The 15,162-nt window shown below is 50.0% G+C and overlaps 1 protein-coding gene across 1 annotated transcript; it reads left to right on the top strand.

The window, feature by feature from the left end:
- Positions 1–3,114: 3,114 nt before the first annotated feature.
- LOC132380231 (WW domain-binding protein 2-like) lies at positions 3,115–10,169 on the top strand. The gene is made up of 4 exons (XM_059948946.1): positions 3,115–3,192; positions 8,749–8,857; positions 9,296–9,434; positions 10,078–10,169. Exons 1-4 carry the CDS (start codon positions 3,155–3,157, stop codon positions 10,080–10,082), a joined length of 291 nt encoding a protein of 96 aa, XP_059804929.1. The 5' UTR covers positions 3,115–3,154; the 3' UTR covers positions 10,083–10,169.
- The last annotated feature ends 4,993 nt before the right edge of the window (positions 10,170–15,162 follow it).

Raw genomic sequence — 15,162 nt, 5'->3', positions numbered from 1 at the left:
AGTACAGAGAAGATTTACTAGAATGTTACCTGGGTTTCAGCACCTAAGTTACAGAGAAAGGTTGAACAAGTTAGGTCTTTATTCTTTGGAATGTAGAAGGTTGAGGGGGGACTTAATAGAGGTATTTAACATTATGAGGGGGATAGATAGAGTTGACATGGATAGGCTTTTTCCATTGAGAGTAGGGGAGATTCAAACAAGAGGACATGAGTTGAGAGTTAAGGGGCAAAAGTTTAGGGGAACACGAGGGGGAACTTCTTTACTCAGAGAGTGGTAGCTGTGTGGAATGAGCTTCCAGTAGAAGTGGTAGAGGCAGATTCAGTATTATCATTTAAAGTAAAATTGGATAGGTATATGGACAGGAAAGGAATGGAGGGTTATGGGCTGAGTGCAGGTCGGTGGGACTAGGTGAGAGTAAGCGTTCGGCATGGACTTGAAGGGCCGAGATGGCCTGTTTCCGTGCGGTAATTGTTATATGGAACAGCAGAGCATGTTTGAAGGGCAGAATAGTTTACCTCTGTTTATGTTTCTTATTTCTTCCCCATTCCCCAAAAGGCTTCTGAATGGATTGTTTCTCTTGCGCTTCCCCCAAGGTGTGGGAAGTACACTGCAGCACGCCCTTCAGTCTACAATATTGTGCTTATCAATTGATACTAAGCTAATGAAACCCATTTACACAAATCTCTTCAGTCTGCACCTGGTCCATATTCTTCCATTCTTTGCACATTCATCTCACTTTAAATGAATGCTCTCTAGTACGGTACTAGACACATTGGCCCTGGGAAAAAGATATTGGCTGTCTGCTCTTTCCATACCTCTCAAAGATTCCTTAAGTTTTATTAGATTGGATATCTGATGTATGCAGTTGAATTAAGAGTCCTTTAAAAGATACTGGTTACGGTGGAAGAGGGGTGGGTGGTGGGGATGCCTCTTTAAGAATTGGGTTACAGTAGGGGAGGTGGAGCTCGTTAGCCTGGGAAGGCAGTCCATCTAAAAGAAAGAAAACTCTGATTTCAAACCTCCATTGTCTTGTGGCCATACCCACTCATGGGAACGGCTTCGGGAGTAAATCCTGAGGACAAATCCGGAGCTGGAGTCTAAGGCAGTCTGACATTGCCTTCAACCTTGCTGTGGCAACTCCTGCTACGACACTGGTGCCAAGCTGTATCGGCCCTTGTCCTTCCCTTGGACAACATCGGTGCCGTGGAGAAGGGAGACTTGTTGCTTGGGCAACTGCTGGTCTTCCATTCAACCTTGCCAGGCCTGCGCTCTGAAGAGGACAACTGAAGCAAGACTTCGCAGGCGCAGATCCATGGTCTCGCAAGACTAACAGATGCCAGCACAGAAGGGGAGGGGGAATATGTTAAGAGGTGGAGCTGCTCCTTTAAGAGGCAGGGTTACGGTGGTGGTGGGGCTGCCCCTTTAAGAGGCGGGGTTACAGTGAGGAATTGAGGTTATAAAAACTCATTTGAACCTATTTAACCTCTGGCTAAACGAATAATTGGAACTGAATAGGAATTTTTGAACTGAAGTAAACTCTGCCTTCAGCAGTCAGCTAAGTTCTCACTGGCTTGCAGAGAGACATTGAGAGTTTGATAACATTGTACGTTGTGCCATCGTTTGACTGGGGGAGGAGGACTCACAGATAAGGACAGGAATGAACATCCATCTGTAATTAAGTCAGGGCCTAGCAAAAGGAATAATTGATAAGGACTGGTCAACACATCCATCTTTAATTAAGGCTTGATCTAGCAAGCTCTCTTATCTGTAACTAAGTTTTGCACCAACAGACTTGGTTGGCATACCAGTTCAAATAACATCTTGCAACAGTAATGGATGGGGCCTACTGTGTATAACTATACATTGTAACCTGAGGGAACAGGCCCACTTCTCGGATGGTGGCAGTACAGGTGCCTTCCCTTTGACAACTGGGTCTCAAACTCCTGCAGGAGTGTGTGCAATAAACTGTGATAGCTATAAGAAGCTGGTATCCCAAGTTTTATTCAGATTGGACTTTAACAACAGTGGAGGTGGGGCTGCCCCTTTAAGAGGCGGGGTCACAGCGGAGGCGGGGTTTCACTCTAAGGAGGCGGGGTCACAGCGGAGGTGGACTGCCCCTTTAAGAGGCGGAGTCACAGTGGAGGCGGACTGCCCTAAGAGGCGGGGTCACGGTGGAGGCGGGCTGCCCCTTTAAGAGGCGGGGTCACAGTGGAGGCGGGGTTTCACTCTAAGGAGGCGGGGTCACAGCGGAGGTGGACTGCCCCTTTAAGAGGCGGGGTCACAGCGGAGGTGGACTGCCCCTTTAAGAGGCGGGGTCACAGCGGAGGCGGGGTTTCACTCTAAGGAGGCGGGGTCACGGTGGAGGTGGACTGCCCGTTTAAGAGGCGGGGTCACGGCGGGGGGGGGGGCGGGCTGCCCCTTTAAGAGGCGGGGTCACAGCGGAGGCGGACTGCCCCTTTAAGAGGCGGGGTCACGGCGGGGGGGCGGGCTGCCCCTTTAAGAGGCGGGGTCACGGCGGGGGGCGGGCTGCCCCTTTAAGAGGCGGGGTCACAGCGGAGGTGGATTGCCCCTTTAAGAGGCGGGGTCACGGCGGGGGGCGGGCTGCCCCTTTAAGAGGCGGGGTCACAGCGGAGGTGGACTGCCCCTTTAAGAGGCGGGGTCACAGCGGAGGCGGACTGCCCCTTTAAGAGGCGGGGTCACAGCGGAGGTGGATTGCCCCTTTAAGAGGCGGGGTCACGGCGGGGGGGCGGGCTGCCCCTTTAAGAGGCGGGGTCACGGTGGAGGCGGGCTGCCCCTTTAAGAGGCGGGGTCACAGCGGAGGCGGGGTTTCACTAAGGAGGCGGGGTCACAGCGGAGGTGGATTGCCCCTTTAAGAGGCGGGGTCACAGCGGAGGCGGGGTTTCACTCTAAGGAGGCGGGGGTCACAGCGGAGGTGGACTGCCCCTTTAAGAGGCGGGGTCACAGCGGAGGCGGACTGCCCCTTTAAGAGGCGGGGTCACAGCGGAGGCGGACTGCCCCTTTAAGAGGCGGGGTCACAGCGGAGGCGGACTGCCCCTTTAAGAGGCGGGGTCACGGCGGGGGGGGCGGGCTGCCCCTTTAAGAGGCGGGGTCACGGCGGAGGCGGGGCTTCACTAAGGAGGCGATCGCGGCGACGATGGCGCTGAACGTGGCCGGTGATCTGGGCTGCTCCAGGTATTGGGGCGTGGGCAGGGTCGCCACCTTCTCACCGCTGATTCCGTGATGTTGATTACAGACATTGCGCTAACTGACTGGAAATAACGGTGGCAAGAGAGGCAGCTGAGTACCCGCCCGTCATGTTGATGCTTACTGACAGGCTTCAAGCCGGGTGCAGGGATTTCTGAACGGGATGGGGTATTTGCTTCACTCTCCAGCCCTCCGGGTGGAAAATGTTCCCCCATCTCCTCTCGACATTTTTAAAAATTCTGGCGGTTCTCATTTACTCTGTCCGGGTTGTTCAAGATGTTACACAGCTACCTACAGTATCATCTCTTCTAGAGAAAAATAATTCAGTAAGTCCATCCTTTCTAGAGAGCGACCATTTTCCAGTCCTGGCAACGTCCCAGTCAGTACTCTCTGCAGTGCGGTCTCACGTGGGGATCAGAGCTGTTCTCCTCCTGTTCTTCCCCGTTAGCAATTCCAGCCAACCTGCCCTCTAATTCTGTTTTACTGCTGCGCAGATCAACCATTACTTTGAGCAGGAAATGTGTACACAGCTTGAAATCTGTCTGACACTTTATATTAACATTAGACAAAAAAAAATTCCAGCTGCACACACCATGCAGCTTAGAAGGAGCAGTGATTTTAGTATAATCTCCTTGTTGTGTCTTACATAATAAAGGAAAGCATGTGGTAAGTCTTTTTAAGCCACCTTTTTGAATTGTCCTATTTCCATGGAGCAGTGATCATAAAGTTTAAATTCATGTTGGAAAATAAAAACTCCCAGAAAAAAATAAATGATGTAAAGGAATAATTTAAAAAGTAGAACACTCACTCTGAAGAGGAGGGCCTGGCGTGTTAAAATGGTTCAATTTAACCTGAGACATCAAATAAACAAGAACTTGCAAAGAATGAATGATCATAACGTTAGAACCTCAAAATGATGCACAGGAAACTGTATTGCGACCATTACCAAATTTGCAAATCACTCTCCCATATTCTGAGATTCAGAACTTATGTTTTTTCAGGAGGAACTTGTGTGGGGAAAGTTGACAAACGTATTTTATTTCCAAGTTTTGTTGCTTTACCCATTAGATGACACACTTCCTGTTCCTGAGACAGGAATGCTGCTGTCTCCATCCTATAATAAAGGTTGTGCTGTACGAGGATGTTAAGTGACATGTGAAGACTAGATGTTTTTGGTATGGAACAGGTACACTCCCACCAAAAAAAAGGAGGCCCTTGAAGCTGTCTCTGACAAAAGGCTGCTTGGTAGAGTGGGGAGAGAATGAAAGTTGAAAAAAGGATATGGGAGATGATGCATGTCAGGTGATTAATTGCTGATTACAGTGAGCTGAGAGGAAAGAGGAAATGATGAACAAAGAGAGATAGAATGATAAAAGAAACCCAGAAGTGTCCAATGTAAATTTCTAGGGGCATTAAGTGGGGGAGTCAGGGTGATGCTGGCGCAAGAGAGTGATCTGTGCCCACAAACAAAATGTACAGCCAAAGCAGCCTAATATCTTCAGAATTGAGGAGATGTTGTCAAGATCTTAAGAGGGGAGATAATAGAGATTTGAGGTAGCATGACGACCATAACAATCCTGACCTGGGCTTCTGCCTGTGTGGAGTTTGATCATTTACCTTGTGGTTGCTTGAGTGATCCAGTTTCCTCCGCCAAGCGATGGTTACGTCTTGTAACTTGCCCCTGTTGCATAGACTCTGAGATGCATGAGATGGGAATATGTGGAGAATATGATGGATTAGTCTGAGGATAGCACATAATGTTTGGAATGAACTCTGTAGATGAAAGCAACAGTTTCTGTTCTGTGTCTCTGTGACTTATAAATTGGATGAAAATGGAGAAGAGTGTTCCTTTCAGGCTTTGCATCTTCTTGGAGGTTTGGTTGATGGCCAAGCTTGCTAAAATATTTGCAGACGTTTTGGCTCCAATTGAGAAGCCATCATCAGTGCGCAGTTGAGCACTGATCTTCTGCTTGATGGGAAGGGGGAGAAGAGAAAACGTCCAGGATGAACGGGGTTTGATTATGCTGCCGACTTCACTGAGGCAGTGAGAATCCGAATCAGAACCAGGTTTAATGTCACCAGCATGCGTCGTGAAATTTGTTAACATAATGGCAGCAGGACAAATCAATACATGATAAATAGAGAAAACGTGAATTACAGTGGTTATGTATATTAAATAATTAAATTAAATTAAGTAGTGCAAAAACAGAAATTAAAAAAAGTAGTGAGGTAGTGTTCATGGGTTCATTGTCCATTCAGAAATCGGACGGCAGAGGGGAAGAAGCTGCTCCTGAATCATTGAGTGTGTGCCTTTGGGCTTCTGTACCTCCTTCCTGATGGAAGTAATGAGAAAAGGGTATGCCCTGGATAGTAGGGATCCTTAATGATGGACACTGCCTTTCTGAAGCACCACTCCTTGTAGATGTCCTGACTAGAACCCATGATGGAGCTGACTAATTTTACACCTCTCTGTAGTTTACTTCAATCCTGTGCAGTAGCCCCCCCCCCCCCCCCCCATACTAGACGGTGATGCAGCCTGTCAGAATGCTCTCCACTGTACATCTAGTGTTTTAAGTGACAAACTAAATCCCCTCCAACTCCTAATGAAGTATAGCTGCTGTCTTGCCTTCTTTATAGCTGCATGGATATTTTGTGACCGGTATGTACAGACTCCATCGTGAGGTCAGCAATAGGCATAGAGCACCCGAGAATCTCGGTCAGCAAGGCGTTGAAGACAACAAGAATGGAATTTTTACTTTTTATATAGAACTTTTACGCAGAACACAAGCATGTGGAGGCGGTGCTTTGTACAATGTGGTACAGTACAGTACAATAGCCAGTGTCTGTAAGGAATTTGTTTTCCCGGTAACCGCTTCTCCAGTTTCTGTGGTGGGTGGGGGCAGGCTATGCTGGTGTTGGAAGCATGGCCTCACTCGCGGGCCACTCCCAGCACATCCTTGTTCTGCGGTGGTTGCTGGCACAGACGGCATATTTCACTGGATGTTTTGACTACTAAGGTTCACCTTTAATCTTTATTCGGTTCTGCTAGAAAGTTGAGTGCAATTCTAATTTCCCTGTTACGGGCATGATGTTTTGGCAGCAGAGAGGACAATATCAGGTCTGAAGGCTTCAGCAGTGAGGAAAGATTGGTCAGGCAATGAATACGAAATGCTGGAGGAACTCAGTAGGTCAGGCGGTATCTGTGGAAAAGATTAAACAGATGATGTTTCGGGCCGAGACCCTTCATCAGGCCAGTTTTCTCTAGGGCAGAAGAGGCTGGAAAATTGAGTTATGTAAATTTGAGTGGCTTCGTGGGTAACCAGGGAACATAGATGCAATTTGTAGTGGGTTAGAGGACAGATGGAGAGCTATTAATTTCACCTTAGAGCTGGTGGTGGTTCATATCTCTGTGTTGACTCACTCATCACCTCTAAATTTCCTGATATCAACTAGTATCTGCACCTGAAATGCACAGTTACTGACTCAGAGATGGGAAGTAGAATTGGTCTTGCATAAGTAGGATGGGCCAATGGTCTTTTGTGTTACAAATAAAAATTATTAAAAAACTAGTAAAATAATTGTAGCAATGATCTGTTGAGAAGAGTTTATTAGTACCTCCTAGTAATAACTTTATACCGAGCTTGATTCACAAGCACTCCCAAGTTCTTCTGCACAGCAGCATGCTGCAATTTTTTACCATTTAAATAATAATCTGCTCTTTAATTTTTCCTTCCAAAGTGGACGACCTCACATTTACCAACATTGTACTCCATCTGCAAGACCCTTGCCCACTCACTTAACCTATCTACACTTCTCTGCAGACTCTCTGTATCTTCTGTTTAATTGCTTTTCCACTCGGTTTAGTGTCATCAGCAAACTTAGATACACTATACTTTGTCCCCTCTCCCAGATCGTTAACGTATATCGTGAACAGTTTTGTGCCCCCGTGGCACACTGCTCACCACGGACTGCCAACCAGAGCAACACCCATGTATCTGCCTCCTGTTGGTTAACCAATCCTTTATCCATGCTAGTACATCACCCCAACGCTATGCAGCCTGATCTTATGGATACGTTTTTTATGTGGCTCCTTATTGAACACCTGGAAATCCAAGTAAATAATGTCCATATATCCCCATCTATCCACTGTCCTTGTTATATTGTGAAAGAATTCCAGTAAGTTTATCGAACAGACGTACAAAAAAGCTGGATGAACTCAGCAGATCGGGCAGCATCTGTTGAAAGAAGCAGTCAACGGATGCTGCCGGACCTGCTGAGTTCATCCAGCTTTTTTGTATGTCTTGATTTGACCACAGCAGCTGCAGTGCACTTTGAGTTTATGAAACAAGACCTGCCTTTGCTGAGTCTGCACTGCATCTGCCTGATGGATCCATTTCTTTACAGATGCCTCACTCTTATTCCTTTAATGATAGCTTCAAGCATTTTCCCAACTACAGATGTTAAACGAACTGGTCTGTAGTTAAGCAACACACACAAAATGCTGGTGGAACGCAGCAGGCCAGGCAGCATCTATAGGGAGAAGCACTGTGGACATTTCGGGCCGAGACCATTCGTCAGGGCTAACCAAAAGGAAGTTTAGTGATGCCTGGAATGTGCTGCCTCGTATGGTGGGAGAGGCAAATACATTAGAGGCTTTTAAGAGGCTTTTGATAGGAACATGGATGTGAGGAAGATGGAGGGATATGGAGATGGTGTAGCTGGAGGGATTAGTGTTTGGGTTTTTTGATTTGCTTTTTAGCTGGGTCAGCACAACATTGTGGGCTGAATGGCCTGTTCCTCTGATGTACTTTTGTACAGTCTTTGTAGCTGAAGGAAACCCGGTCAGTGACAGAGAGGATATGTGGTCTTCTGAGATTGTGATTGACCCTGGGGCAGTGGTTGTGCCAGTATGGTTCCCCACGTTGTTAGTAAACAGACCAACACTTGCAGGCAACAGTGAATGAATGCCTTCTGTTGTTACCTTGGTTAGCTATTGGGGAACTGCCAGTCTCTGTGCATTAATCTCTTTTCCCAGTGATGATTACTGTCAGGCAGGCTGGAGTGGGAGGCACAGTGTCCAACTACAGTCACGTAACCAGCCTTTTGCAGTAAAATATGGAGAAGGCTTCAGCTGTAAGGACAGATTGGTTATTGTAGTTTTCTTCAGAAAGAGGCTGCAAAATTGAGTTGACCAGACAAGATCGCAAATAAGGAAGAAAAAAGCATGTTTAAAAAAATAATTTTTAATCATTAACTTTCCAGGGCAAAGTAGAATTGAATGTTTGTCTCATTTATGTAGAATCCTAGACAATCAATCTAATACTTGAGTTCAATTTTCATTTATTTTGAAATAGTTATCTGAGGGACAATAGTCCGCGGATGTAAAATGGTTTTCTTTGGATCAGAAAGTGCTGGGCGTCAGTTATGCCATTATTATGTAGTGCATTTCGTGTTGTACTCAGGCTCACCAGCAGGATGAAGGAGGAGATTTTGGAGAAGTTGTCCCTTTGTGAGTCTGATGTTACCTGTTTCCTGTTCCTGCAGTGCCTTGATGTCTCAGGATCACGTGGAGTTGTCGTTCGGTGATGTGAGCAACAACCCGGAAGCTTTCAGAGGCTTAAAGAAAGGAACAGTTTACTTGATGCCTTATCAAGTATGTGATCGTGCATGCGCTAAGCACTGGAAAATTAAAATACAGATTATGTAAATTTATAGCCAATCGGGCAGCACCTACAGAGAGAGAAAAATAGAGTGAACATTTCCAGTTAATGAGAGATCATGGGAAAAGTTAGATCACCTGATTCAAGGACTCAGCCACTGTCAGAGACCAGCCTATGCTAACTTCAGGGCCAGGCCCAAACCGAGACTGATCCTGTGCCAGTACTGTTCCCCTGCCCTAGTGGGATCCGTGCTGCTACTGGGACCAACCTCAGTAGAGGCTGGTGTGCATGTCTACCGTAAGCTCAAATTTACTCTGTAAGCAAATCTGCCATTTTGTGTAAGGCTAGTCCTGTTACTGCCTGCTTTGAATGATAACGTCCTCACATCCTATACAATGGCATCTCCTGTCTCTCTCTCTCTTCTTTTGCAGCTGATCTTTGTGGCAAAAGACAGCAGAGAAGCACTGAAATCCTTCACGATGCCGTTTTACTTGATGAAGGGCTGTGAGATCAAGCAGCCCATGCTCGGAGCTAACTACATCAAAGGCACAATTCGTGCTGAGCCACATGGTGAGCAGGACAAACAGGAATCAGGGAATCATTTACACTGCTTGTTTACAACCAGTGGAAGCAATTGAGTGAGAAACAACCAGTTTGCTTTTATTGGGGAGGAATTGGAGCAGGAAGTGGCTGATACCATGGAGGCAAAGGAGGAGTCAGAACAGAGGCTGGGGCAATAGCATTCTGCATTGGTAATGTACCGATGGGATCTGGCCAGTGTCTGGGCAATGTTGTACTGCAACAATGTGCAAATATCCTGGGGCTTGAGGGAAATGATACGAGAGATGGAAGAGCAGCTATTCCAATAGTTTCTCTGGGAGTGTCTGCCTAGGGCAGATGTACCCACTCTGCTGGAAGAGGATTATGCTGTTAACATGCAGTTCAGGTACGATAGAGCAGACGAGTTGTCAAAGGGAGAAGATTGCAATCCTGTGTCAGGATGCCGGAGGAATGCCTTCCCTGGAGTAATTGTTATGTTTGGTGAGTAGTCCTGCCAGAAGGGTTGCTGAATCCTGTAAAATTCTCCTGTGGTATTTACAAAACCCCTTTCCCTCACAAAATACCTCTCCCATTCTTGTTCATCTTACAAACACTGGCTGGTGAAAAGCCGGCACAAGTTCTGAGCAGTTATTGGGTTTACATGTCTTCGCAGAGTAAAGCTAAATTAAATAATGCAATGAGGAACTAGCAGGAGTATGTGTGAGAAGAGAAATTAAACAGGACGGCTGAACAGACAAAGGAATTCATCAGGTGGGCTTTTTCACTGTGCCCCATCAAACGCGTCTCCTCATATCTCGAATCCATTCTTTTCCATTCCGAACAGTCCCTTCCCAACTATATCCACGATACTTAACGTATCCTCAATACCCTCAACACCTTCCAAATTCTGAAGCCTGACCAGCTCATTTTCACCACAGAAGTCTTCCCTATACACTTCTATCCCCCATCAATCCCTTATAACTCTCCGCTTCTTCCTAAAAAAAGAACCAAGCAATTCCCCTCCAACACCACCACCCACGTCTGATCCAGTTCCCTCCATCATCACCACCTCTGATCCAGTTCCCTCCATCACCACCCACCTCTGATCCAGTTCCCTCCATCACCACCACCTCTGATCCAGTTCCCTCCATCACCACCACACACCTCTGATCCAGTTCCCTCCATCACCACCACCCACCTCTGATCCAGTTCCCTCCATCACCACCCACCTCTGATCCAGTTCCATCCATCACCACCACCTCTGATCCAGTTCCCTCCATCACCACCACCCCCTCTGATCCAGTTCCCTCCATCATCACCCACCTCTGATCCAGTTCCCTCCATCACCACCACCTCTGATCCAGTTCCCTCCATCACCACCACCCCCTCTGATCCAGTTCCCTCCATCATCACAACCTCTGATCCAGTTCCCTCCATCACCACCACCCACCTCTGATCCAGTTCCCTCCATCACCACCACCCCCTCTGATCCAGTTCCCTCCATCACCACCACCTCTGATCCAGTTCCCTCCATCACCACCACCTCTGATCCAGTTCCCTCCATCACCACCACCTCTGATCCAGTTCCCTCCATCACCACCACCCACCTCTGATCCAGTTCCCTCCATCACCACCACCCACCTCTGATCCAGTTCCCTCCATCACCACCACCCACCTCTGATCCAGTTCCCTCCATCACCACCACCACCTCTGATCCAGTTCCCTCCATCACCACCACCACCTCTGATCCAGTTCCCTCCATCACCACCACCCACCTCTGATCCAGTTCCCTCCATCACCACCACCCACCACTGATCCAGTTCCCTCCATCACCACCACCTCTGATCCAGTTCCCTCCATCATCACCACCTCTGATCCAGTTCCCTCCATCATCACCACCTCTGATCCAGTTCCCTCCATCACCACCACCCACCTCTGATCCAGTTCCCTCCATCACCACCACCCACCTCTGATCCAGTTCCCTCCATCACCACCACCTCTGATCCAGTTCCCTCCATCACCACCACCCACCTCTGATCCAGTTCCCTCCATCACCACCACCCACCTCTGATCCAGTTCCCTCCATCACCACCACCCACCTCTGATCCAGTTCCCTCCATCACCACCACCTCTGATCCAGTTCCCTCCATCACCACCACCTCTGATCCAGTTCCCTCCATCACCACCACCTCTGATCCAGTTCCCTCCATCACGACCACCCACCTCTGATCCAGTTCCCTCCATCACCACCACCTCTGATCCAGTTCCCTCCATCACCACCCACCTCTGATCCAGTTCCATCCATCACCACCCACCTCTGGTCCAGTTCCCTCCATCACCACCACCACCTCTGATCCAGTTTCCTCCAACACCACCACTCCCCTCTGATCCAGTTCCCTCCAACACCACCACCTCTGATCCAGTTCCTTCCATCACCACCCACCTCTGATCCAGTTCCCTCCATCACCACCACCCACCTCTGATCCAGTTCCCTCCATCACCACCACCCACCTCTGATCCAGTTCCCTCCATCACCACCACCCACCTCTGATCCAGTTCCCTCCATCACCACCACCACCTCTGATCCAGTTCCCTCCATCACCACCACCACCTCTGATCCAGTTCCCTCCATCACCACCACCCACCTCTGATCCAGTTCCCTCCATCACCACCACCACCTCTGATCCAGTTCCCTCCATCACCACCACCTCTGATCCAGTTCCCTCCATCATCACCACCTCTGATCCAGTTCCCTCCATCATCACCACCACCTCTGATCCAGTTCCCTCCATCACCACCACCCACCTCTGATCCAGTTCCCTCCATCACCACCACCTCTGATCCAGTTCCCTCCATCACCACCCACCTCTGATCCAGTTCCCTCCATCACCACCACCCACCTCTGATCCAGTTCCCTCCATCACCACCACCTCTGATCCAGTTCCCTCCATCATCACCACCTCTGATCCAGTTCCCTCCATCATCACCACCACCACTGATCCAGTTCCCTCCAACACCACCACCACCTCTGATCCAGTTCCCTCCATCACCACCACCTCTGATCGAGTTCCCTCCAACACCACCACCACCTCTGATCCAGTTCCCTCCATCACCACCACCTCTGATCGAGTTCCCTCCAACACCACCACCACCTCTGATCCAGTTCCCTCCATCACCACCACCTCTGATCCAGTTCCCTCCAACACCACCACCTCTGATCCAGTTCCCTCCATCACCACCACCCACCTCTGATCCAGTTCCCTCCATCACCACCACCCACCTCTGATCCAGTTCCCTCCATCACCACCACCACCTCTGATCCAGTTCCCTCCGTCACCACCACCACCTCTGACCCAGTTCCCTCCATCACCACCACCTCTGATCCAGTTCCCTCCATCACCACCACCTCTGATCCAGTTCCCTCCATCACCACCACCTCTGATCGAGTTCCCTCCAACACCACCACCACCTCTGATCCAGTTCCCTCCATCACCACCCACCTCTGATCCAGTTCCCTCCATCACCACCACCTCTGATCCAGTTCCCTCCATCACCACCACCCACCTCTGATCTAGTTCCCTCCATCACCACCACCACCTCTGATCCAGTTTCCTCCAACACCACCACCCACCTCTGATCCAGTTCCCTCCATCACCACCACCCACCTCTGATCCAGTTCCCTCCATCACCTCCACCCTCTCATCCAGTTCCCTCCATCACCACCACCTCTGATCCAGTTCCATCCATCACCACCACCCACCTCTGATCCAGTTCCCTCCATTATCACCACCTCTGATCCAGTTCCCTCCATCACCACCACCCACCTCTGATCCAGTTCCCTCCATCACCACCCACCTCTGATCCAGTTCCCTCCATCACCACCCACCTCTGATCCAGTTCCCTCCATCACCACCACCTCTGATCCAGTTCCCTCCATCACCACCCACCTCTGATCCAGTTCCCTCCATCACCACCACCCACCTCTGATCCAGTTCCCTCCATCACCACCCACCTCTGATCCAGTTCCCTCCATCACCACCACCTCTGATCCAGTTCCCTCCATCACCACCACCCACCTCTGATCTAGTTCCCTCCATCACCACCACCACCTCTGATCCAGTTTCCTCCAACACCACCACCCACCTCTGATCCAGTTCCCTCCATCACCACCACCCACCTCTGATCCAGTTCCCTCCATCACCACCACCTCTGATCCAGTTCCCTCCATCACCACCACCTCTGATCCAGTTCCATCCATCACCACCACCCACCTCTGATCCAGTTCCCTCCATTATCACCACCTCTGATCCAGTTCCCTCCATCACCACCACCCACCTCTGATCCAGTTCCCTCCATCACCACCCACCTCTGATCCAGTTCCCTCCATCACCACCCACCTCTGATCCAGTTCCCTCCATCACCACCACCTCTGATCCAGTTCCCTCCATCACCACCCACCTCTGATCCAGTTCCCTCCATCACCACCACCCACCTCTGATCCAGTTCCCTCCATCACCACCCACCTCTGATCCAGTTCCCTCCAACACCACCACCACCTCTGATCCAGTTCCCTCCATCATCAGCACCACCTCTGATCCAGTTCCCTCCATCACCACCACCTCTGATCCAGTTCCCTCCAACATCACCACCACCTCTGATCCAGTTCCCTCCATCACCACCCACCTCTGATCCAGTTCCCTCCATCACCACCACCCACCTCTGATCCAGTTCCCTCCATCACCACCACCACCTCTGATCCAGTTTCCTCCAACACCACCACCCACCTCTGATCCAGTTCCCTCCAACACCACCACCTCTGATCCAGTTTCCTCCAACACCACCACCACCTCTGATCCAGTTCCCTCCATCACCACCACCACCTCTGATCCATTTCCCTCCATCACCACCCACCTCTGATCCAGTTCCCTCCAACACCACCACCACCTCTGATCCAGTTCCCTCCATCACCACCCACCTCTGATCCAGTTCCCTCCATCACCACCACCTCTGATCCAGTTCCCTCCATCACCACCACCCACCTCTGATCCAGTTCCATCCATCACCACCCACCTCTGATCCAGTTCCCTCCAACACCACCACCACCTCTGATCCAGTTCCCTCCATCACGACCACCCACCTCTGATCCAGTTCCCTCCATCACCACCACCCACCTCTGATCCAGTTCCCTCCATCACCACCCACCTCTGATCCAGTTCCCTCCATCACCACCACCTCTGATCCAGTTCCCTCCATCACCACCACCCACCTCTGATCCAGTTCCCTCCATCACCACCACCACCTCTGATCCAGTTTCCTCCAACACCACCACCCACCTCTGATCCAGTTCCCTCCAACACCACCACCTCTGATCCAGTTCCCTCCATCACCACCCACCTCTGATCCAGTTCCCTCCAACACCACCACCACCTCTGATCCAGTTCCCTCCATCTCCACCCACCTCTGATCCAGTTCCCTCCAACACCACCACCACCTCTGATCCAGTTCCCTCCATCACCACCACCTCTGATCCAGTTCCCTCCAACATCACCACCACCTCTGATCCAGTTCCCTCCATCACCACCCACCTCTGATCCAGTTCCCTCCATCACCACCACCACCTCTGATCCAGTTCCCTCCAACATCACCACCACCTCTGATCCAGTTCCCTCCATCACCACCCACCTCTGATCCAGTTCCCTCCATCACCACCACCACCTCTGATCCAGTTCCCTCCAACATCACCACCACCTCTGATCCA

The sequence above is a fragment of the Hypanus sabinus genome, chromosome 23 (assembly GCF_030144855.1).
Source record: "Hypanus sabinus isolate sHypSab1 chromosome 23, sHypSab1.hap1, whole genome shotgun sequence".
Taxonomy (NCBI): Eukaryota; Metazoa; Chordata; class Chondrichthyes; order Myliobatiformes; family Dasyatidae; genus Hypanus; species Hypanus sabinus.
Note: the sequence above shows the minus strand (reverse complement) of the source record. Positions and strands in the feature narration are given on the sequence as shown.